General features: G+C 51.6%; 8 protein-coding genes across 8 annotated transcripts; 5 read left to right on the forward strand and 3 right to left on the reverse strand.

Annotated features, from left to right (window-relative positions):
* Positions 1 to 1,274: 1,274 nt before the first annotated feature.
* N0V89_010202 (uncharacterized protein) lies at positions 1,275 to 2,345 on the forward strand (the record flags this gene model as incomplete). Its single annotated transcript, XM_056218947.1, has 1 exon — positions 1,275 to 2,345. The coding sequence occupies one exon, from the start codon at positions 1,275 to 1,277 to the stop codon at positions 2,343 to 2,345; it is 1,071 nt and encodes a 356-aa protein (XP_056068212.1).
* A 2,614-nt stretch (positions 2,346 to 4,959) lies between these two features.
* Positions 4,960 to 6,563, reverse strand: N0V89_010203 (uncharacterized protein; the record flags this gene model as incomplete). Its single annotated transcript, XM_056218948.1, has 2 exons — positions 4,960 to 6,348; positions 6,390 to 6,563. The coding sequence occupies 2 exons, from the start codon at positions 6,561 to 6,563 to the stop codon at positions 4,960 to 4,962; spliced, it is 1,563 nt and encodes a 520-aa protein (XP_056068213.1).
* Positions 6,564 to 6,983: 420 nt separating this feature from the next.
* On the forward strand, positions 6,984 to 8,334 carry N0V89_010204 (uncharacterized protein; the record flags this gene model as incomplete). The annotated part of the gene is made up of 2 exons (XM_056218949.1): positions 6,984 to 7,269; positions 7,322 to 8,334. 2 exons carry the CDS (start codon positions 6,984 to 6,986, stop codon positions 8,332 to 8,334), a joined length of 1,299 nt encoding a protein of 432 aa, XP_056068214.1.
* Positions 8,335 to 8,665: 331 nt separating this feature from the next.
* On the forward strand, positions 8,666 to 10,563 carry N0V89_010205 (uncharacterized protein; the record flags this gene model as incomplete). Its single annotated transcript, XM_056218950.1, has 2 exons — positions 8,666 to 8,672; positions 8,837 to 10,563. The coding sequence occupies 2 exons, from the start codon at positions 8,666 to 8,668 to the stop codon at positions 10,561 to 10,563; spliced, it is 1,734 nt and encodes a 577-aa protein (XP_056068215.1).
* Positions 10,564 to 11,993: 1,430 nt separating this feature from the next.
* N0V89_010206 (uncharacterized protein) lies at positions 11,994 to 12,518 on the reverse strand (the record flags this gene model as incomplete). The annotated part of the gene is made up of 1 exon (XM_056218951.1): positions 11,994 to 12,518. The coding sequence occupies one exon, from the start codon at positions 12,516 to 12,518 to the stop codon at positions 11,994 to 11,996; it is 525 nt and encodes a 174-aa protein (XP_056068216.1).
* Positions 12,519 to 13,120: 602 nt separating this feature from the next.
* N0V89_010207 (uncharacterized protein) lies at positions 13,121 to 14,690 on the reverse strand (the record flags this gene model as incomplete). Its single annotated transcript, XM_056218952.1, has 3 exons — positions 13,121 to 14,327; positions 14,582 to 14,588; positions 14,684 to 14,690. The coding sequence occupies 3 exons, from the start codon at positions 14,688 to 14,690 to the stop codon at positions 13,121 to 13,123; spliced, it is 1,221 nt and encodes a 406-aa protein (XP_056068217.1).
* A 2,407-nt stretch (positions 14,691 to 17,097) lies between these two features.
* Positions 17,098 to 17,933, forward strand: N0V89_010208 (uncharacterized protein; the record flags this gene model as incomplete). The annotated part of the gene is made up of 2 exons (XM_056218953.1): positions 17,098 to 17,103; positions 17,361 to 17,933. 2 exons carry the CDS (start codon positions 17,098 to 17,100, stop codon positions 17,931 to 17,933), a joined length of 579 nt encoding a protein of 192 aa, XP_056068218.1.
* Positions 17,934 to 18,057: 124 nt separating this feature from the next.
* Positions 18,058 to 19,473, forward strand: N0V89_010209 (uncharacterized protein; the record flags this gene model as incomplete). The annotated part of the gene is made up of 2 exons (XM_056218954.1): positions 18,058 to 18,065; positions 18,111 to 19,473. The coding sequence occupies 2 exons, from the start codon at positions 18,058 to 18,060 to the stop codon at positions 19,471 to 19,473; spliced, it is 1,371 nt and encodes a 456-aa protein (XP_056068219.1).
* Positions 19,474 to 23,936: the final 4,463 nt, after the last annotated feature.

Genomic DNA, 23,936 nt, shown 5'->3' on the forward strand with positions numbered 1-23,936 from the left:
CACTGTGTAGTACATGTAGGCCTGTAGTCAAAGTTTCGCGGATGAAGCAGCACGTCTGGGGATGGCTATAAGTAACCCTGGGCTCACATAGCGAGGATGCTTGGTTGGTAATGGACTGGATGGGATATACTCTGCTCGAAGCTGATACCGGTCTTTGACATTTGCTACCAGCGACGGCAGACGGGGTCGCTGCTCCACTGCGTAACTGGCCGTAATTAAGTTTCGCGCTGCTTCACCCGCGATCACACCCAGGGACGGCGACGTCAATCTGCCTGATTTGGAAGGGGGTTTCGGTTTGTTTGGTGTTGGACTTGAGGGACATGTTCTGCTCGAAGCTGATGTCGATGAACATACCAAGCTACGGTATGGCGCAATATGTCCGTGGAGAAGGCTGATGGCTTTACTGTGTAGTGTAGTAGCTGCGGATGAAACACTCGCTCAGAGCAGTAACTTATGAGGAAGCTCGTAGATCTCCACTGCGAACCTTGTGAAAGATGGCTGCATGTTAATCCAATGGCGCTATTGGAAGCGGCGGTCTCTGTCTCTGGCTCGCTAAGCTCGAAGAGGAACTCGAAGAAAACCTTTACTTCTAAAGCAGCATCTCAAACGAGTCCGCCGGGGGATACTACAGTAGGTAGGCTCAGAGTCGGCCCTGCGACCGGGACAAGAAAGAACAAAACTAATCCCCATATCCTAAGAAAGGCCCGGTGTCGCGTTGTATACTGCATTTGTAATACTATTTCACGTCCTCAGTTCTCGCGAAGATGGGATTGTTGTTATGTTTCGTAATATGGAGATGTAGGATTATTGTCTACTATCGGTTGAATTGAGCACTCGAGGTGGTGAGCGTTGCATTCGGAATTTGGGGTTTACCGGATGACAGGGAACATGGCATTATTGGCGCTTTGCGATTGTACATGTACAAGTCTCCTTTCCCTTATTGTCAGAAGACGGATTAGCGACGCGCATTGAAGCGAGCGAATGTTATACCCGGCCCAGCGGCTGAATAACTGGGGTTGTTGAAGTCTTAATCTGGGAAAACAGAAGAGGATACGCCCGACGGTCATCTACCTCTCCACTTCGTACATGCTGTATGGGCACTCAGCACCCATAGGGCTGAGAAAGGAACCATCATACCGGCTTTCCAACTTCTCGGCAATTGCTCGCCTCCGCATCTCATCTACGGCTTACCCTAACATCAGTGTTATACATAAGCATGCATACCTGGACAGCCCTTGATGCTAAGTGCTGTTCAAACTGCCATAATCGCCAGAATGCTCCTCTCCATTCTCACCTTCGTCCTTGCCGGACAGGCAGCCGCGGAGAGGCCTCCAAAGCCCATCGTGCTATCGAGCTCAGGTGGTTTTCAAATCGGCGGCACAATAATCCACAGTCCTTTCCAACCGAATATCACGCTTTCCTGCGACCATGGCTACATGGAATACTTCCTCCCCTACCGACCACGCAAGACCTCTTTAGTAATGTGGCATTCCTCCTCCACCCAAGTCTGGCAAAACCGCTGGGACGGCGGCCCCGGCTTCAAAGACCTCTTCCTCCGCCGCAACTACCCCGTCTACCTCTGGGACGGCCCTCGCGTCGGCCGCGCAAACTGGGCCTGCGAGCCTACCATCTACATCCCCTCTTACATGGACACCGCGAACTTCGCCGCCTGGAACTTCGGGCCCAGATACAAGCAATGGTGGCCGGACGTGCAGTTCCCAACTGCGAGTGAGGACGCGTGGCAGCAAGCTACCTCCGCGCGGTACGTCGAGTACGACACTAAAGCAAATGTGGGATTACACGCGCGCGCCGCGGCTGTAGCTGCGGACTCTGGTCGCGTGGGGAAGGATATCGTATACCTTACTAATTCCGCGGGCGGGCTGCGCGCACAGCTAACTGCTACACTGTCTAACACAACGAATATCAAAGGCATCGTAACCTACGAGTCTATAGGGTACGTCTTCCCCGATAACATCAACGTCACCGCGGGCAAGGGAGGGTTTGGACCGTACGTCGTGCCGGTGGAGCAGTTTAAGAAGTTGGCGAGATTATTGGCTGTTCAGTTCGTTTGGGGGGATCACAGGGCGGAGAATATGAGTAGTGTGGTGGAGAGTAGGCTGGTGGCGAAGTTGATTAATCAGTATGGGGGGAATGCGAAGGTGCTCAAGCTGGGGAATGCGGGATTGAAGGGGAGTACGCATATTCCGTTTGCGGATTTGGATAATGAGGAGGTGGCGGGGTTGCTTGAGGAGTTTCTTGGGGAAAATGGATTGGATGGGTATGTGGATGAGGGGGATGATGATGGAGAGGATTATGAAGACGAAGACGAGAATGAGGAACAGTGAGATATGTTGTACACAAGCAGACCCAAAGTTTGGTAGTAATACTGGACTCCTCATCCGTGTTCAGGAGAATCTTCCGCAGAACTCAGTGTGAGCAAAAGCGCGGTTAATTAACACGACAGTTACACATAAGCTATAAGTGCTAACGTCTACACTAGGTGTGCGTAAGAGCGGGGTCAATAAACACGGTAGTCGCACAAGACCTATAAGCATTGACATTCACACTAGGCTCTTCATCCGTGTTCGTCGACCTAAGAGTTCCTCTTCCAATTTCCGTCGCTCTGTGTACCCTTTTTGCATTCTTTCAGCCAGCCTAGAACAAATCGCCAGATATTGGTCTACTTATCTTAGTAAGCTAATTTTACCAACTTAGTGCCCTTTTTCAACGTCTACTAGGCCTAAGAAAAATAAATTAACAGAACTCAGCTAATAATCAGCCTCCCACCGTACGAAAATAGGTACTTGCAGGTATCAAAAGGTGGGAAGGGACTTTTGTAAAGCACCGATAATTATTGGTATAAGCAAGTGCGTGGTTATTCGATAATCAACACAACTGTCGCACACAAGCTATTGATATCCCCACCTGCCGAGCGCCTCCATCGTCTCTACAATACACCTTACTTCAATAAACTTTACCCACGAGTACGACGCGCGGTTGTAGCTTTTAACTCGCTACGATCCGTCGCTGTTTTCACTGATCGCATGGATATCCTGGCGTACCTCCCGCATCGATCCAATCACCTAGTCATCCACCACGCTGAGCCACGCCAACGTCAGAGCGGTGGAAGAGTGAAGCCACGTTGTCATCAAGGGCGCATACATGATCTGTGGCGGTATAACGAGACTTTTATAGTCATATCCTGGCTGATCAATGCAGATCCGGAGCGCGGACGTATATGTAACAGGAGGACCCAATGCGCCCCAGAAGAACACCCCGCTGCTACCCAATATCTCGCTGATCTCCAAATACCAAGCACTGATTTACTTGAAAGTGTCCTATCTGAAAGACCCCGAGAGTAATCAAGCTCATCGCTCCTCATCATCGCTCCTCTTTCATCTGGTGCTTATTTGGCCATATGCCGGAGGCTTCAAACTTGTCACACCTCGTGCGTCGAGTCAGGTCCCAAGAACTCATTATCTATCGAAGTTATGATGCTGGGAGACGGGATCCCGCCTTCAGAGTGGTTTTTCCAACACCGCTGATTACTGAAGTACGCCAAGCCAGCAGATGATGGGCTCCAGAATTGCCTTTCAGAGTCATCGCGGATCATCTTTCGATAGGCTCGATCGTCACCATGACCCGCGATAGAGTCAACTCAGGCGGATTTCAAGGTACTGAGTCTACAACATCGCACTGTGGAACTGGGATCGAGTCATAGTGAAGGCATATATAAGTTTGTCGCAATGTTCTTTATCACCTTCCTAAAACACTACCATCAGTCTTTACAAACCTCTTCACAGTATTAAAATCTGTCAAACCAAGTCCAATTGCTCCCTTTCCACGAAAGCTCTCTGATCTAGATATTGCATTATCATGGATAACCACAACACCAACGTACAAAACCGACCCCTATGGATCACCTCCCCTCTCGCTCGACTCCGTATCCCCATCATCCCCATCACTGACCACAGTCACTATGCACCCTGCACAGACCCCGATCACCCCTGGACCGAAACCATCGTACGCGCTGATGAACCTTCCATGAGGCAGGACCTTCTCGACTATGCACTTTTGAACTCGGACGAAGAAGTGACAGATACACACCTCAAGCAATGCGCGGAGAACCAATTCAGGGCGTTGTTAACAACGCTTGGAATCGACCAAGATCCAGGAAACCCTTTCCGCGCATGGGAGGTAACTGTCGACGCGGCCTTCAAGCCAGATCCGAAGCTATGCACCACAGGCTTCATCTCGCAGGTGACTTCTAAAGGAACCAAGGGTACGCCTCATAAAAACAACCGCTGGATTCTGTACACACTTCTGTGTCTATCAGTCGAAGTGGGGATTCAACTGGTGTGGCCGGTGGATGAGGTGAACATCGAGGCGAAGGAGCGCGAGGCAGAGGGCTGGAATAAAGATTTGCAAGTGGACTTGAAGTGTAGGTCAAAATTCTCTATCTCTATTTGCGCGAGTTGAGAGACGCTAACGGAAGTGCAGTCAGGAGGATATACCAAGCTGTCGTGACCTACTACCTGATCAAGAAGGATGGTAAAGACGCTATCAAGACTGAGTTTATCGTTCCTCTTCTCTTGCCGCCTAAGCCCCCAGTCGATAAGATCCGAAAGTGCGAGCTGAGAGAGGTGGACACGAAGCCTTGGTTGGTGGAGGACCCGTATAGTTTATGAGGATCTGGGCGATCCAAGACTTAGGCGGGAATTCTTTTCTCGTAGTGTTGTCTCCTTTTACGAGTCCACGGCCTGCTTCCTATATATGCTTTGATCAAAGCTGTATTATACTCAGAGATACCAAAAGGCTTTGCCTGCATCAATCATTTCCATTCACTCTCAACCAACCATGCTATAGCGATCCATCAGGCATGACTTCACCCTCGATGTGCACCAATAAACCCGACTAACTCTCGGAGCTGCACGCACCGCAATAACTGCATCATTCTACTCAATAAAACCCAAACGACCCATCCTCCCTAACATCCCACTCCCCCTCAAACCTCGGCTTCGCCAACGAACTTGGCTCCCTCTTGATGAACTTCCCGTATCCTTTCTCACCGAGCAGTCCACCATTCTCTCTATCCCACACAACCTTGCCCCTCAGAATCGTATACCTTGGCCACTGCTTCAGCGTCCGTCCTTCAAAAGGCGTGTAATCCACGTTATGGTGTAGCATTGAGTTTGTAAGTGTAAACAGTGGCATCTTGCCCGGCGGATACCAGATATTGATATCCGCATCAGACTTGCCTTCTACCAGTCCACCTTTCAGCGGGTACAGTCCGTACAGCTTCGCAGGGTTTGTAGAGGTCAACTCGACGAACTTCTTGACATCTAGCCGGTCTTCTCCCAGTGCTAGTGACAGTCGCGTTTCAATCCCTGCGATGCCGTTGGGGATGTACTTGAAGTGGCCGTCGGGGTACTCCTCGTTAATACATGTCTTCTTCCCATCGACATTGTCGTCGTAGCGGAACGGGCAATGGTCGGAAGAGAGAATGGTGAAAGTGCCGTCCGCGAGACCGGTCCAGATGGCGTCGCAATCTGCCTCGCTCTCGCGTGGCGGGGGTGAACACACGCATTTTGCGCCTTCGAAGCCGGGTTTATCGAGGTCGTTCTTGGTCAGGAAAAGATACTGAGGGCAGGTCTCTGCATAGATGGGGATGCCACGGTTTTGAGCGGCCTTGATGTACGCTGTTGCTTGGGGCGTGGAAACGTGCACGATTAAGATGGGACTGTCCATGAATTCTGAGAGGCAGATCGCGCGGTGCGTGGCTTCTATTTCTGCCATGGGGGGATGGCTCGGTCCATGGAACTTCGGCGCGAACATCTTGCGCTTTTCGAGCTGCTTGGTCATCCAGTCTATCAGTTCGCCGTTTTCGGCGTGGATCATGGTGGTGATTTGGTTTTTCCGTGCTTCTAAAAGGACGTCTAGGATCTCGCCATCGTTCAGCTTCAAGGCTTCGTACGTCATGTAGATTTTGAGGGATGTGATGCCTTCTTCGCGCAGCGTTTTGAATTCTGAAAGAGCTCTTTCGGAGGGGTTGCCGACGAGAAGGTGAAATGAATAGTCGATATAGCAGTTGTCTTGAGCTTTGGCGTGGGTGGCGTGGAGGGTGTCGAGGAGGGTGTCTTCGCTCTTCTTTTGGGGCGCAAAGGGCACCATGGTGGTTGTGCCACCGCATACTGCGGATCTACTTCCTACACAACTTAGCTTGATTACACTCAGCTTCTTGAGAACATTCCTTCTTACCGGTCTCGAAATTGTCCGCCGATGATCCTTTGCCGAATAGTGGCGGCTCTTGTAGATGGACATGCCCGTCAACGCCGCCAGGCTGCGTATCTTCAGTGCTCGACCTTTTGATGGCATTCTGGAGAACCAACCATTACATAGCCCCCTTCTGCATCAATTGTTCTTGTCGCCTTTGCATCCTTCAGCTCCCCTCTCTTGACCACTTTCGCTATCTTCTCATCCTTGATTGCGACGTCATACTCGCCAGCCTCGGTGTCTGTCACCACGACACCGTTCACGATCAGGAGGTCAAAATCAGCGAACATTTTCGCAATCAGCTCCAGGATGCGTACGAGAAATATCCCAGGTATACATAGTAGCCCTCACTGCCGACGGCGAACGCATGGCGGCGAAGAGATCCAATCAATGTGGTAGGAGAAGCGCTAGCCAGAAGTGTCAGGTCTATCGCAGCCCCCTCATTTGCGCCCCGCGCCGAGGAACTGCAACACCCATCATCGTCTTCCTCCGCCTGTCTTATCGCCCTGCGTGATGCACCTAACGGCTCCTACGACGCAGTCGTTCCGGCAGTCATTGGCTAGACATTTGCCCGACGGAGAACGTTCGTGTGTGTGATTCGCTACTAGAGATACCATCTACAACTTCCGGATCGGCGAAAGTGCAGGACACGCTTCAAAACATGGCGTTTTCAGCGCTGGAAAAGTGCAGATTTGTCTGAAGAGGACGATATGGCGAACACACGCGAGTTGAAGATCAATGCGCAGAGACTCAACGATACGCTGCAGAGTACGTGTACGTCGTGGGGCGCGTTTGCCGCTCCATCCACGGGCATGTGTCGCTTGACACTCAGCCAGGAAGACAAGCAAGTACGAGACTGGCTCGTCGCAGAGTGTAAGAGCTTAGGATGCGAGGTCAAAGTTGATCAGATTGGTAACATCTTCGCGACTCGGCCCGGGAGCGTGAAGGGTGTGAAGCCGATTGCGATGGGGAGTCACATGGATACGCAGCCAGCAGGTATGAAATGATTCGCTGTACTGACGTGAAGGCAATACTGATTGCAACTTAGGAGGCAGATACGATGGTATCCTTGGAGTTCAATCCGCTCTCGAGGTCCTTCGCACTCTGCACGACAACGATATTACCACACACCTGCCAATTGCCCTGGTCAACTGGACGAACGAAGAAGGCGCGCGCTTCCCAGGCGCAATGATGGCTTCTGGCGTCTGGTCGACGCATTCTTCAACTTCTCTGGAGGCTTGCTGGGATCTGCAAGATAAAGAAGGCATACGCATGAAGCAAGCACTCGAAGACATTGGCTATTTAGGCGACACAAAGGCCGACTACAAAGACAACGGGCTGGAATGCCATTTCGAGCTGCACATCGAGCAAGGCCCATTATTAGAAAAAGAAGGAAAAACCGTGGGAATCGTGACGAGCGTGCAAGGCATGAAGTGGTTCGCTGTCAGGGTTGAAGGGGTGGAAGGCCATGCTGGAGCGACGCCGATGCCTGGCCGTGCGGATGCGATTGTGACCGCTTCGAGGCTGATCACTGCGGTGCGGGATGCGGCGCTCAAGACGGAGCTGGGCGTGGCTACCGTGGGAGTCATCAAGAGCGATACTTCGAGTCAAGCAACGATATCCGCGGGTGTGGATTTCATCATCGATGTTCGCTGCACGACCGACGATATGGTTGATGAGCTCGCGTCTGCGGTCTTCAAAGCCTTCGATAAGATCATCGCCGAGGAAGGTAATAGCACGTCCTACGCCATTGCAAGATCCTGGGGCATGCCGCAATCAGTGTTTCACCCAAGGTGCATCGATGCTTGTAGAAGTGCGGCAATCAAGACCGCTGGCGAGGATCAGATCATGGAAATGAAGAGCAGGGCTGGCCATGACACTGCTTGGACATCTCGCGTATGTCCTTCGAGTATGATATTTGTACCCAGTAAGGATGGGCTCAGTCATAATCCGAATGAATATACGAGTCCGGAGCATTGTGCGATTGGGGCGCAGGTTCTGCTGGATGCTGTACTGGAGTATGATGAAAAGGCGAGGACTGGCCAGTATCAGAGTAGTTAAGGAGCGGTAATACTAGCATGAATTATAAGTTCTGATCTTGTGAATTCAGTGCCGATGCTACAAATATCATCTCGTCGGCGTGCTACGAGACCATCTGAAGGATGGTCGGATATACGCACCGTATCCCCGCCCTCTTATCGATCGCTCCCCCATCTTTGCGTCGCGCATCTCCCACGCGTCGAGCTGCATACACCCCAACCGCGCAGTTGCGCGCCCTCGCTACCCGCATCCTGTCACGCCTGCTTCATTTGGCGCCATGCGCTTATCGTACGACCGGGGTTGACCTCATTCCGACGGAAACCCTCGATTCGACGATTACCATGTCGATAAAATGCGGTGTCGTGCAGCTGCAGTGTCAACTGGGGCTCAACTGCAAGGGCCATAATTCGTGAATCGAACATGACTGAGCCCACAGTTGAATATGTGGATGTGCTCGTAGTTGGAGGAGGACCCGTTGGTACGCGCCGCGCTCGCATCATAGGGTAGCTCTAACAGCCATCAGGTCTCATAACCGCGTTGCAGCTTGCGCGCAACCTTCCAAAGTCCTCGCACGCGGTCAAGATCATCGAGAAACATCCCAAGTCTTCGCAAGACCAATATGGCCGCGCCATCACCTTGTTTCCTCGGTCGTCCGAGATGCTCGATCAGCTGGGTCTTGCTGAAACGCTGGCCCAGCAGTGCTTCGCATGCCGGGAAACGGTCAATTACGATAAAAATGGGAAGGAGTTCCCGGGACGAGGGTGGAGCTTCATGGAGAACATGAAGGATACGAAGTGGGACTTTGCACTTGTTTTGCGGCAGAAGTATCAGGAGGAGATATTTCGACAAGCGCTGAGGAAGGAAGGGGTTGAGTTGGAGGCGCCTTGGGAGTTAAAGAGTATTGAAGTGTTGGAGGGCGTCGTTACGGGAGGTCACAAGGTGCTTGCAAGCATAACGAACCCTGAGACAGGTGTGAAGAGGGCTGTGAAGTGCAGGTACCTCATCGGCGCAGATGGCGGACGGTCCTCTGTTCGGAGAATGATGGATATACCTTTCGATGGCTCCTCGAGCGAAGACCAATGGGTGCGTGTGGATGGTGTGATTGAGACCGACCTTCCAAAACCACGGACATACTGCGCCATCGAGTCCCCCACTCACGGCAACGTTCTCTGGGCCGCGCTAGACCACGGCGCAACTCGGATAGGCTATGCATTCACGCCAGAGCGAAGGAAGGCCTACGACGTTTTCGACGAGGAGGCAGCAGTCAAGGAAGCCATTGCATCCGTCAAGCCATTCTCACTCAAGTTCAAGCAGGTGGATTGGTGGACCGTTTACGTCGTCGGTCAACGCATAGCGCGCAATTTCTTCGTCAAAGACTGCGTTTTCCTCGCCGGGGATGCGTGCCACACACATTCATCGGGTGCCGCTCAGGGTATGAATACGGGCATGCACGATGCTGTCAACCTTGGGTGGAAGCTTTCCCTTGTCCTCCAGGGGCTCGCCAATCCAGACATCCTTGACACGTACGAGGCAGAACGACTGCCAAACGTCCAGAAGCTGATCAACTACGATAAGGACATCTCACGGCTGATGACCATGCAGCTGCCCGAGAACTGGCAGGGCGATCCAGACGCCGATGTGAACGAGGTACTGGGTCAAGTCATGACCGAAGCGGCAACGTTCAGTAGCGGGCTAGGCATCTACTACGAGCCAGACACATACCTGAACCTCACCCAGTCTTCTGACGTGTCGACCGTGCAGCCGGGGCAGCGCGCGCCAGACGTAGCGCTTCAGAAACCTGCGACATTCGAAGCTACGCGCTTACAGACTGTAACGCCCAACACCGCACGCTTCTACATCGTTCTTTTCGCAGGCGACGTCGCGATTACAAGGCACCACCTCTCTGCTTTCACCAGCTCCTTTCCCCAATCGCATTGGCTATTTGATCCAAAGTACCCCGTTTCCTGGATCACTATATTTGATGGCCCTGGCGGACCCTCAACATACGAGTCTCTAGGTGGCATGCCATTCGGGAGCGTCTTTTACGACGCGGACCACAGCGCGCATGAGCGGTATGGCGTGTGCGCTAATAAGGGGGCGATTATCGTGTTGAGGCCGGATGGATGGGCGGGTACTGTCACCGAGCTTGGTTCAGCGGGGAAGGCAGCGCTGGAGAGGTACTTTAGAAGGTTTTTGGTGAGTCGCTCGGGGACGAAAACGCCAAGGGAGCAAGTACTGATTACAGTCTAGGTAATTGAGGCAGGATCGAAGCTGTGAGTGGTGCCTGAAAGGACTTGATGTATGATGCAGTCGACATACGTGCGAGCTGTTTAAGTTTGGGACGCCGTCGTGGGCCTCTATTCCTAGACTCTCAACGAATAACCGAGATGCCCCTTCTGGAGAAATCAAGACATCGCTAGCAATCAGCTGTTTGGATCCATTGGAGAACCCAGCGCACTTTTGTGCCGGCGTTTAAAACCCCACTCCTCTCCTGTTCTGTACCTTGTGTCTTTCTCTCGCTTCATCACTTTCGCTTTCTGACACTCGCTTTCCACACTTCCTTCGGAGCCCACTTGGCTCTTCAGACATGATGAAGTACCTTTCACTCTTCCTCACCGCTGCGTCTGCAGCCACAATCTCTCTTATTCCTCGGCAACTCCCTCCCTCGCAAGATTTGCCTAGCGGCTGGGCATATACTGGTTGCTATGTTGACAACCAAAGCAATCGCGCCTTGAGGTACGGGTTTATGAGAAGCAATGACCAGAGCGGAGCGAACTGTATCAATTATTGCCAGCGTATGGGATTTAATATTGCTGGTACTGGTATGTTTTCCCTGTTCCTTTGGTGACACATCCGGCTTCTCTGGCTTGGACACTTGCAGCTGAATCGACGCTAACAAAGGACAGAATGGGGCCGCGAATGCTTCTGCGACTTCGAGAACAATGCTGTACAGGTTGACGACGAGGACTGTGATTATGCCTGCACGGGCAACGAAGACGAAGCTTGCGGCGGCGCTCTTAGAATTTCCGTCTACCAGTACGTCCTTCCGTCTTCGATCCCAGTACTCTCAGCTACGCAGGCTAACCGCTCTAAGGGGCCCAGATAATCTCCCCCCCGTCACCAACCCAGGCGACGGCTCCACCTTCATTTACGAGGGCTGCTACGCTGACTCGGTGCAAAACCGCCTTCTGCGGTATGCGGCATTTTCTGGACGGGGTGTGACGGTCGGTCGATGTGTCCAGGTATGCCGCCGTGCTGGGTTCGTTTCGCGTGGCAATACTGTTGCGTATGCAGGTGTCGAGTATGGCCAGGGTACGTTATCACCCTCTTCTTCTCTACAAGCTTGTCAAGTGCGTCGTCAAACGTTCGCTACCCTGTGTTCACCAAGCGTGAGCAATGGGGACTTAGCTTTTGGCCCATAATTATGTTTGTGCCCGAACAAGTGTATGGCTAATGTCCTTGCTAGAGTGCTTCTGCGGCCGCAATACCCAGCTGGGGACTGCGTTCACCGGGAATCCGCATGAAACTGGATGTGACATGCCGTGCATTAGCAACGGTACTGAATACTGCGGCGGTAGCAACAGGCTGAACGTCTATATGGTCAACTCGAATACGCCTACTACCACTTCGACTAGTTCTACTTCCTCTTTACCCACGGTTTCGACGACGTATACTATCTCTTACACGTCATCTACTAGCACAACCACTATTACAACCACGAGTACAACCACGCTCACGTATCCTGCGACTTCGACGACATCGACCAGCACCACTTCGTCTTCGTCCAGCAGCCTTTTGCCAACAACAACATCGTCGACATCGACATCGACATCGTCTAGTACATCATCGACGACGTCACCGACATCAACGTCGACTTCAACTTTGACATCAACTAGTACATCGACATTGATATCGACATCGACATCGACTAGTACGACACCGACATCAACTAGCACGTCGACATCGTCGTCCACTTCGTCGCCTAGCTCAACTACCACAACTACCAGCACGAGCACGGGAACTAGTACGAGCACATCTACCAGCACGAGCACAACTTCCACCACGAGCACCGGTACGAGCACGAGCACAGTTACCAGCTCAAGCCCAACTACCAGCACGAGCACGGTTACCAGCACAAGCACGGGAACTAGCACTAGCACAACTTCCAGCACGAGCACGGGAACTAGCACAAGCACGTCTACCATTACGAGCACGGGAGCTTCAACTACAGCTACCAGCACGAGCACGGGAACTAGTACAAGCACTGTGACTACCTCAAGCACAGCTACCAGCACGAGCACAGTTACCAGTTCGAGCACGGGAACTAGTACGAGCCTCACCACTAGCACGAGCACCGGCACCAGCACGAGCACAATTACCAGCTCAAGCACAACTACCAGCACTGGCACCAGCACCAGCACGAGTACTGTGACTACTTCATCAACGAGCACGGTTTGAATGGATTGGGTGCGCCGGATATGGGGTTGGTTGACAATGTAGGTGTCGTTGGGTCGTATCAGGGTGGATATTTCAAAATGGGTAATGGGGTGGAAAGTCAGGGCATTGTGGCGTAAGGCTTTGGGTTTCTGGGTTTCATTCCTTCGTTCTACCAGGGCTGCTTGTGACTTTGGAGAGGACACTGGGTCGGCGTTCGGACCTGGGTAATGGAAACGGCGCAAAGGATAGACTCATAGGTTCGGACAGTCAGACTCTTTCGGTGTTAATCCAAATTTTGGTCTTTCTTCACTGCACTACAGTCATACTCTGTCGCTTACCAGCCCGCCAACCCTCAGCTCCCACGCATCCCTCACGACAACTTCGGAACCGTCCAATCAACCCACCTCCCCTCATCAATCGTAAACTTCCCATCCGTCTTCCAAATATCCGTACTAACCTCCTGCTTCAGCAGAAATCTATTGATGAATGCAGTCAACGGCGCCTGGCTCGCACTCGGAAAACCACAATGATCCGAGTGGCTAACCTGCGTCAACCCAAACCGATCCTTCACCCCTAACGCCTCATGCACCATCCGCCCCGCAGTCGCACAATGGTAATTACTCGTCGGACCCAGATACTCAATCGCCGAGTTCTCGATAACCAAAAGCCCCCGCGGCGGATCCGCATACAGCGCGTGCATCATGTGGTTATCCCACGGCAGCGTGGGCACCGCATCGACGTACTTCGAAAAGTCGGTGCTGAACCACGAGTCGCCGTTGACGATCTGGTGCGCGGTTTCTACTTTCGTGCCGTTCTTTTGGATCTCGTCGGCGATGCGCCAGCAGCCTGCGGCGGATTGGCCGCCTTCTTGGGGGAGGGCGAGGGCGAGGCGGTCGACGAAGGCGCCGGCGATGATGGAGCCTTTGCCGTTGCGGGAGCAGCCTGTTACGCCGACGCGCTTGGGGTCGATCTTAGCAGTCGGTGTCATTTCGAGGGCGTCCATGATGCGGTCGACGCCCCAGGCTGCGGCGATGAGGCCGCCCGCGTTGTGCGAGCTGCCGTAGAGGTCGTAGAATTTGCCTTTTCCGCGCCCGTTGTCGGCGGCCATGTCGAAGTTCTGGTACGTGATTGTGGCTACGGTGTTGGGGATCGGGATGCTGGCACCTCCGTAGGCGATGATGGCTGGGTAGGGTGCTGTGCCTGAGGTTGGGAGCTTGATGGTTACGGAGAAGCTCATTGATTTGCCTCCGTCGGCGACCTTGATGGTGAGCGTTGTGCCCGACATCGTTGTCGTGACAGTTGGCTTTGTTGTAGGCAAGACACCATAGGAATAGCGCTGCAGCAGCTGACGGATCTCTTCTTTGCGGCAAGGCCATTGCGCTTTGCTAGTGATGCGACTGCCACTCAGAGGCAGGAACGGATCAGGAAGCTTAGGATTCGCAGCATAATTGATTGTAGTTGGGAGACTTGGGCAAGTCGTATTCTGCCCAAGAGCTGCCGTGGCAGTCAAAATTAAGGTGTAGAGGAGCGAGAGCATGATGAAACTGACAAGTCCGGTATCAGCAGACTCGAGGCGGCTATGAAGAGCTCACTTATACAACGTGATAGTCCTTCCCGATGTTCATATTCGTATTCAGTTCCTCTTGGTTTCTATTTCAGTCCACCAACGACAATTTGTGCAGTTGAGACGGGTATATCCATCCTTTTATCCATATGGTAGTTGGCTTGGATGATGTTCATATCAATCAACAGCGCAGAGAAGCCATCACCCGTGATCAACATGTTCGTGCCTTGAAGACTGCAATGCTTTCTGGTATAGAAAAGCAACTACGTGATTGCTGGAAAATTGAAATCCTTTGAAATGTATGAGTGATGGAAGGTTAATCTGTTGATGGAAACACTTTATCGGTTGGCGGAGATATCTCGGTCGAACCCCACATAGATGGCTAGGTACGACGCTAGCACTGATTACCTTCGTACAACACTGTGAACTCATAGCTGGAAGCCTTCTGCGTCTTCGCCATAACGTGGCGACTTGAACAACAAGCCGTGGACACGATACCGTGCATGCCAGGATGCAATGAAGTATGTCCACCGTTGCAGAACCTAGCTAAACTACGAGCATCTGGACGACTGACCCGTTGAAGAAAACCTCTACTATCTTCCATACTCCCCTCGCTCGTCATACACATTTTATCACCCGTGGTGGATCCATGTATCTCATCTCCCGTTGCTACGACGTTCCAGGACACCATCTATCAAGGAGGAATGACGCGTGATCCCATAATAAACGAAAACCTGCATATCCATTATTCGACCGCAAGTTAACTTGCATCTCCACCCAAAGACACACATCCCCAAGCCCCGTCTCGGTCACGTGCTTCTCAATACGCTTCTGCAACAACGAACCTAACTCCCCGCGTCGACCATCAGTATCATAATAAACAAAGTCTGGAAAATGCTCTTCCACCGCTGGCACGGGCTGGTCTTCGCCGATGGGTAGCGGTATCCAAACCATTTCTCGCATGAGATATACCTCCTTCGCTGAGAACGATTTGACTGCTGAAGCCCATTCTGCATCGGGTAGTCGTAAGAGACTCCATAGCTGGTAATATGTGCGGAAGAAGCGGCGACGCTCAGTCGGAGTGAGGTGCTCTGGACGACGTCCCTCGTGGTCGCCGTAGAAGTTTCGCCAGCCGACCGCTTGATGACTGGTGTGAGTTTACAGTGCAAAGCCTCTTATCGAATACATACCATTGAAATTCTTGACCACCTTCTGTTCGAACTGCTCGGCGATAGAGCTGGCGAATTCTGCGCGGCGGCATACGCGCGCAGCATCTTCGGCGCTGATTCGAGAGCGTCCCGACAGCTGCAGAGCGCGCGCATACTTCTCCCCCTCGATGCATCTCGGTGCGAGTTCGTGGTAGATCTTGTCTGCATGCGCCAGCCATACGTTACGGAAACTACACGAGGTCGCCGAAAGAGCAAGAGCGTCGGATAGAGAGTCCAGATTAGAGTAGATCTGAATAGTAAGTTCCGCAGGAAGAGGTATATGCGAAGCCATCGTTGTGAATATTTTGTTACCTCAAACGTCGAAGAGCAAGACGCAATGAAATCTGGCTTGAAGTAATGACGTAGAGTGTTGGTGACGTGTTGGTGTTGTGGTTTCTAGGGTTTATCTCGGCTACGTGGTCTCTAGTCTTATCCAACGTCCTGCGGCGTAGTCGTGCAACTTCGTAAGCTGACAATCCCTATCTGTAACTCCTTAGCAAGGCTTTTTCGAGACAAGCTTCAAATAACAGGTCTACACCCACTACGCCACACGCCCTTCAAAAGGTTGGCATCGTGATTTCTAGGGTTTGTTTTAGCAACGTGGCCTCTAGTCCAATCTAACGTTCCACGCCGTAGTTGTGTACGCGCAGGAGCTAGTAGTCTGTATTTACCTCCCTTAGCAAGGCCTTTTCAAAGACAGCTATAAAGAGTAGGTCTACACTCACTGCGTCATACACCCTTCAAAAGGTATGAATGATCAATATTATTGATCATCGAGTGCAGAATATTCATAACTAAACCTGTACAATAGCTGTCTGCTACACTCGTACGCGAAGGCGCACAGAACGTCGATGCGTACGGGATCCGACTCGGAGAATAAGCATTTGTGATTGTTGGGGTCAAAGGTGCCAGGGCAAACGTGGTAAGAATACCTGGGCTGGGACTTTGCCGCACACCGGGCCCAACAGGCGCTGGCTTGAACCGCCTGCCGCCCAGCGCCTGAGTCTCGACGAGCATTTCTTTGGCTGCTTTAGAAACTTAGCTGACAGTCTGCATGGACTTTACTTACTGTGCCCATTTCTTCAGCATCAGGTATCCACCATGGCCAAGCCACGATTCCTACGAGGGCGAAATGTTCGTTCATGTCTCTGCATTTTGGTGATCGTATGAGATCATACACAGAAACTTGGATCTAGAGATGGTCTGGGTATCGGACGAGTCAGATGGACACTTGTATGGTGAAGCCTAGTCATAATATATAAAGGGTTATTTTGAAGCTCATCACAAAGCAGACAGCTTAGCATCTCATTTCTTCCTCTGATCTCTTCACGCATTGAGCAAAGATGCATTCACAGGCATCTCTCCTACGGCTTTCCCCGCTATTTCTCTTCCTCGTCAGTTCCATGCCACGTAATGTTGCATTGGCTGGACAGTGTTGCTCCGGAGAAGACAATGGCACCCCTGAGTGCACCACCGACGGCATCAATGATAACGGTGATCAGACGCCGGCGAACAACGCCGCTAAGATTGGGTATGAGCTCGAAGCAGGGCGTATCAGGCTGGCGCTTGAGAAAGATGGATGTACCGAGGCCCAGACAGATCAGGCGAAAGGACACCTCCTCGCCGGACGTAAAGGGAAAAATTGGATGTTAACAGCCGACAATATTGTAAATGCGTGGGCCTATCAGAAGGTAGATCCGGAGTACATCCTGGATGGCCAGAATATCAAGCTTGGCGCATCGGATCTTCAGAACGCAGCCAACGCTGCGGCTGCTGATTTTGTAAGTTCCATTTCCAGTAGGAAGCAACACCTGGGAAATCCTTCTGACAGCCTATAGATAGCCTGGAACCCATGGATGGGAATGGATTCGAACTCGTTCGAAATCGAAGGCAATGATTGCAACAACTGGAAAGTTGTACGGCCATTCCAACCCGAGGTAGATGAGATTCGATTTAATGCCCAAGCCACGGCCCCACTGCCTCTCGAAGCCGTTCAAGACTTATTCAGAATCTACAAAACAAAAATTCAATCACCGTTGGTACCCGCGTCGGGCGATGCGTTGGAAGCAGTGTACGTGACCAAGGACTTTTTCCAGGCCTCTCCTGGTGGAGTTACATCAGATTCACTGAAGGATGACACGCTGGCTTTCTTCTCAATCGTCATGTCCTACGCCAAGACTTCAACAGATTTCAGCTCGGAGCCGGGTAGAAGTATCAAGAGTATCATTCCGATAATGCCACGCAACGATTTCACCACGATCTATAAGAGATTGAAGGAGGATAATGCCATACCCACCATCGACGGATCACTGTGGGACCTAGTCAGCAAGCTTTCATGCTACAAGAATGAAGGCGATGATGGCACCACTATAGCGTATGTTGAACGCATCCCAGCTGCACTGCGATGCTAATATTTGCAGCTACGACACTGAATATTGTGACGGGGCTGATCTCAAAGATCCAAAACCAAAGGACGGGAAATTGGAGGGTATGATCTACCACGCGAAATCGAGTAGTGGCGAAGACCAGTGCACGATGAAAGAGTGGATTGAAGCAGTGGAAGCTGAGAAAGACGATCCCATCACAAGAGTCGACAAGAAGATTGATGGTTCGGTTGGAAAGTTCGGAAATCACTACGAAGTGGTTCTGGACACCAACCGCGAAGTCCCTGTCTTCGAATTTCGAGACCTCTTTGCTCCTCGGGCAGACGAATTCGGCCAGGCCGTCAAGAAAGTCGAAGACGCCATCGTAGGATACCACAGAAAGTTCGCTAATGGCCCACGAAAGTTCCGCAGGCGGCAAGACGCAAAGTACTCACACATCCGCCGCAACGCTCCTAGAGACGACTGCGCAGCGCCCACACCCGCTGACGTCACGACTACAACCGCTCCATCAACAACGCCCCCACCCACGATCTCCTGCGAGCTGCAGCACGAAGATCCTGACCAAGGGATCAATCAGATGGGCTGCATCTGCGGGTCTACGACTCTGCCTCTCCTCACCGTGACTGACGCAACAATTGACTGGCAATCCTGCGACTACACCGTGCTCCCCACGTCCAGCATCGCGAACCCCATCTCCATCGAGCACCAGACATACATGGCTAACTGCTACCTCTGCACGCTCATCGGTGGCATCGCTGACACGCCATCCTGCGCCACTCAGCCTGTCGACGGCTGCACCCCAACCACACCCGCGGTCCCAACAGCAACAGTCTTTCTCTCGAACAACAGCGTACCCATCGGCGATGAGAACAACAAGAACAACGGTGCCGATCTCCGAACGGATTTGTTCAACAAGTTGAAAGCTCTATGTCCTGATAATGCCAGTACTTGCGACTCAAAGACGCCCGCCGAATTCGACAATATCGAGACCGTCACCGGCGACGAGCCCGTCGAAGAAACGATCAAGTTTGTTATTCAGGACAGCCATTACGATAGCGGACAGGAACGCGACCAGATGATTGCAGCCGCGGTCGCATCGTGGCAGCAGGGCGTCGCCAAATCGTGCAAAGAGGTCGAGTACGAGGACACTGAAGATCTGACGGCGAGTGGATGCGGGACTGGTATCGTCAAGCGTGGCAGTGTCTTAAGAGCGCTTATGACGCCTGAAGAGAGGAGGGCAACGCCGTGGGGCACACCTTGGAAGAAAAGGAGCGCGATTCCGGAGCCGATATGCGATAATTGCGATCCGCCCCCCGCACCTGAGTGTCATTATAAAGCGACCATTTGTTCGGGGCCGGATCATATCGGTGGGTTCTCCTGGTGTATCACCTTCCTTGCCTCCCCCTCCATCTGTTCTGACTCCGCATACTATCTGCTTGCTGACACTCTGCTCCCTAGCCCCCGTTTCAGGCAACGCGCGCAATGGCCCATACGCAAACCACATGGACATCCAACTCGACTACAGCATTGGCCACGGCGACTCGGCCTTGAACGGATTTATTTGTGAGATCGTTGTCGACGGGCTCACCGCACTAGCTTTGGTAGGTACTCCCCTTGCCCTTTCCTTACCCTCTCCTATTCCCTCAGAACAGTTATTCGAGATTGGTCTTTGTGAAAAACGACAATCCATTTACGTGAGCATTGGTCCTTGAGTGTAAGATACTAACAGGAATACAGGCTCTTGCCCCAGAACTAGCAGGCGCAGAGGTCTGGGAGGACATAGAATTGCAAGCGCTGTGTGCCGATCTAGCGGAGCATATTGGGTCGAGGGATATGAATAGTACTATGACGAATGGTATGCTGATTGGAGCTTAGGTCGCAATAGTTATGGCTCTGCAGGTAAGTAGTCTCCTTTGTTAGTGTAGATGCGTGTTATGTTTTGCGTACTGAAATTTTACGGCGTGTGCTTTCATACTATATTCACGGGCATAGATAGATTTTGAGCGTTTTGGATAGATGGACAGGTGTATATTGAATCATTATTCTAGACAGTCTTAAAAAAGTGTGTACTTTCTCTTCTCTAAGCATCAACAGTAGGCTCGGAGGTCGAGGTTCGAGATGGGGTGCGACCACCGTCGATGGAGCCCATCTCTGTCCCTTCAGGCTCTTCAGCAGTGGGATCGTGGCGATGCTCTGTTTGATGAGTCGGATGCGCGATGCGGAGAGTTGCACCCGCAATGATAACCCCGATAATTGTGAGCAACGTGGCGATTGTACCGAAGATGATGGCGTTCCGTGCCTTAGTGTCAGGCACATATAGTGTAGGAGCATTTGGAGGCTGCGGAGTGGTCGACGGCATTGTGAGCAGAGACGTTGCCGTGGATGTGAGGACGAATGATGGAAGGACGGACAACGGTGCCATGGCCAAGCAGTACCGAGGAGTGACGAGATAAGTTTCAAGAGAGAAGTCTGAGAGTTTGATATCCGAGATAGATCTGAAATGTTTGTCAGATTAAAGAACGGCTAAGCGGATTGAGTGATGGTCTCTGAAAGCTGGTCGTTGTCAAGAGAGGTGGAGGGTCCGGCAGGATTTACGTCCCAGATCGCCCATAATCCTAGGCACACAAGTCTCCTGGAGAAGAAATCTTCAGATGCGAGGAGCAATCCGCTGCAAGTTGGGGAGGCTATTCCTCGCCGTGAGGCGAAAGAAGCGCACCTAAGAGTGCGTAGCCAATCGAGTGTTCTTGTGCCCAATAGGGCAGCTGTGGCTGATCATCACTGCCCCACACTGCGCTTATAGCACTCTACAATTCTCTAAGCCTGAGCCTTCAACTGCGCTTGCCACTTGAGTACGAAGGTGCGGAGCCTATGGGGAACTGTCTCGAAAAGAACGTTGGTGTGGCTAGGCCCATTGGAGTAACGCTGGACAAACGAGCCACAGTGAAAATATCAAGCAGCTTGTCTTGCATCCGTATTGGACCAAGATCCGATGACGGTTTCCTATAATCTGTCGCACAGTCAACCAGGAATTAAGGTTGATCCATATGTGCGCAGGTGCGTGGCCACTGAGAGTGCTGCACCGCTGAGGCTCCGGCTGACCTGCAGATATGCGAAGGTGCGAGACCAGTCATCTGTATGCGAGCCATCATGGATTTCGAAGGTCGGTAAATACGAAATACGCCACATGCGCAATATAGACTACTGACCGGATCTTGTCGAACCTGGAATTGTGAAGTGCGAAGGTGCGCAACCAATGAGGAGCAGGACCGGCACAGCCCCCACGAATGTTACAAAACTCACGCGCGCCACGACAGCCTGGTTATCTATGACCAGCGCACTTTGGCGCACTTTCTTCATCTCAAACTACTCGCTAAACTTACACTCATCCGACAGCGCTTACGTATACATTCCTCCATCGACGATAAGTCACTTACTACCAGGTACCTTGGTTGTGAGTCAAGATGAAGGCAAAACAGAGTCTATCTCATACTGTGCAGGTGCTTTTAGCCTGGACACAATTCCATGGCGTCGCCCATGCCAATACCTCGCGCAGAGGTCGCCAAAGTGTCGAAAAGAGTGACTCGCGACAGGGGCTCACTAAGCATGGTGCGCTGCACTCATTGTCGTGAAGCAAAGCAGAAGGTGGTGTATACTCGATCTAAGCAAGGTAGTATCAAATCTGATTGTCAAGTGTTTACCGATTGTTCGAAAATGGCCTTTGAAATGTGATCGATGTATGAAGAGAGGGCTGCCATGCTCGGAACCTACAAGGGCAATCAAAAGACAACGAAAAGACACGACTATCGAGACTGGTACATTGGAGTCCTCATTGGGTCCCACGAATGATCTCAAAGTCTGGCGCACAAGCCCAGATATGTACTTAAAGCTGAGAGATCTGTACGTTCCATGCAAAACTCACCTCGTATGCCATGACTGACAGAGCGCTAGGATTGACATAACGCTTCTCTACAAGAACATCGAATTAGCTTTGGTCTGGCTCTCAGAGAGAGGTCACGATTTGTCCAAGTTGTTCCCAACTTGCCACGAGGAATTCATCACGAACACCCCAAAGATTGAAGGAAATTTGAAGGAGGTTCTGCTGAAAACTGGTTCACTAATTGACGTTAAGCTACGAGAGCTCGGTGCGCTGGCCGACTCACTTGGAGGAGGCCAATTCTCTGCCAAACTCCAACTGTGGCGAGCGTTCCAACTCGGAAGGAGGGAGTGTGAGGTGTGTGAAACGATGACTGGAGTCTACCTGCTCGACCCAGGGTTGGAAGAAAACATTGTGGAACTCATGGAAGCAGAGATATTCTTTCTTGCAACACTTGCAAGTCGTCGCCTCTGTGGACGACATAAACAAGAATACGAGTTCAATATGCCGTTGGAACGCAACAGAGGCATTTACTATGAATGCATGAAATCCCACGGCATCTTGTATCTGCTTCCTCCCATGGCTAGGACGACCCCTAGCTATTTTCCAGACACGCTCATAGAGTGTACATACTCGGATCTCTTTGGCTTGACAGTAGAAGACCTGCTTTCGCGATGCGACCTGCTAGGAAGAACTTTGCTTCATCAACTTCTCGATTCACACAACGCACGCTACGAGACAACCTTGGCAAGAATCATAAAAGCCGGAACAGGAGAGCAATACAAGTATGATCACCAAGATTGTCTTGGTAGGACTCCATTACAAGTTGCATGTCAGAAAGGCAGCATTTCTGTGGTGGAGCACTTGCTGCAGAAAGGAGCTGACCCCACAATCGCGTCGCATGCTGGAGTTCTACCGATACATATTGCCGCAGCAAGAGGGTCTGTGGAGATCTGTCAAATGATAAGGAGTCATCCAGACGCAAGCATCCACGTCTGTGGTCCTGACGGAAGAGTTGCAAGGGACTATGCCATACTGAACAACAACTTCGCTACTGCCACGATCGTGTCCGCTGAGTACGATCCAATTCAAACCGGCCGGTCGATTGAAATGAGTTATTGTTTGCTTCGAGCGATCATGCAAAAGTCAGCCACTGCCGAAGCCTTGATAGCTGGCGCCAATCCGAACGCTTTATTTGATCCCACGTTCTCTGGAGGGAGGCAGTCGGAGAGCGCTTTGATAATAGCTTTGCATCAGGATGGAGGTCTGCTAATAGCTGGGATACTTCGACGGGCTGGTGCTGATCTAGATGCAAGAACGGAAAAGGGCGAAACTGCTCTACATGTATGTGTGCGAAGACTCAATAGAGATGGAGCACGTTGGTTACTCGAGAACGGTGCTGATGTTCTGGCCGGCGATGGTAAAGGCCAGACTGCAGTTATGTTAGCTGTGAAGAAAGGGTGGGAAAGTATTCTAGAGATGCTCATCGAGTTCGCGAGGAAAGCATCGAAGTTGTCTGAGATGGTGTACGCTACGGACAGAGAAGGACGCACTGTACTAGAGTATACTCTTTGGCACAAGAATATGTATGGTTCCAGGCTGATTGAGATGGCCAAAGGGTATGAGCCGGACTGAGACAATTGTCTGACAACTCGGCTCGCAAGCGTTTAAGCTTGATGAGACAAACATTCTACCAGAGTCTATATGCGATTGATAGAGGGTTCCCTTGTCTGCAAATTCAAAATACAACTTGAGCATAGATCTAAAGCTCTGTCTTTCATAGCCTTTCTAAAGAATCATTGCATACATTATTTCCGAGCCACTCTGCAAATTTGTCCAACGATATCATGTCGACCAACAACGACGCCCAGCAGATTATGATACACAATACTACTACCTCGACCTCGAACACGAACAATTCAATGAATTTTCTCTATCAATGGCCACTGCGTAAGATCCATCGAGCATGTCGCTCCGGAACCCAACCCCTGGCCATCTCACCCAAACACGACTCTATCAACACAGCGACCAAGCCTAAGGTTCTTCCACAGTAAGTCTATCTCCAGTACGCACTCGTGCCGAGATACATGCTCATCTCGACAGGACCTACAGCACGTCTCCAGTGACCCGTCGGGGCAAAGGAACCTTCAAGTACC

Source organism: Didymosphaeria variabile (assembly GCF_027946475.1).
Source record: "Didymosphaeria variabile strain IMI 356815 chromosome Unknown scaffold_7, whole genome shotgun sequence".
Taxonomy (NCBI): domain Eukaryota; kingdom Fungi; phylum Ascomycota; class Dothideomycetes; order Pleosporales; family Didymosphaeriaceae; genus Didymosphaeria; species Didymosphaeria variabile.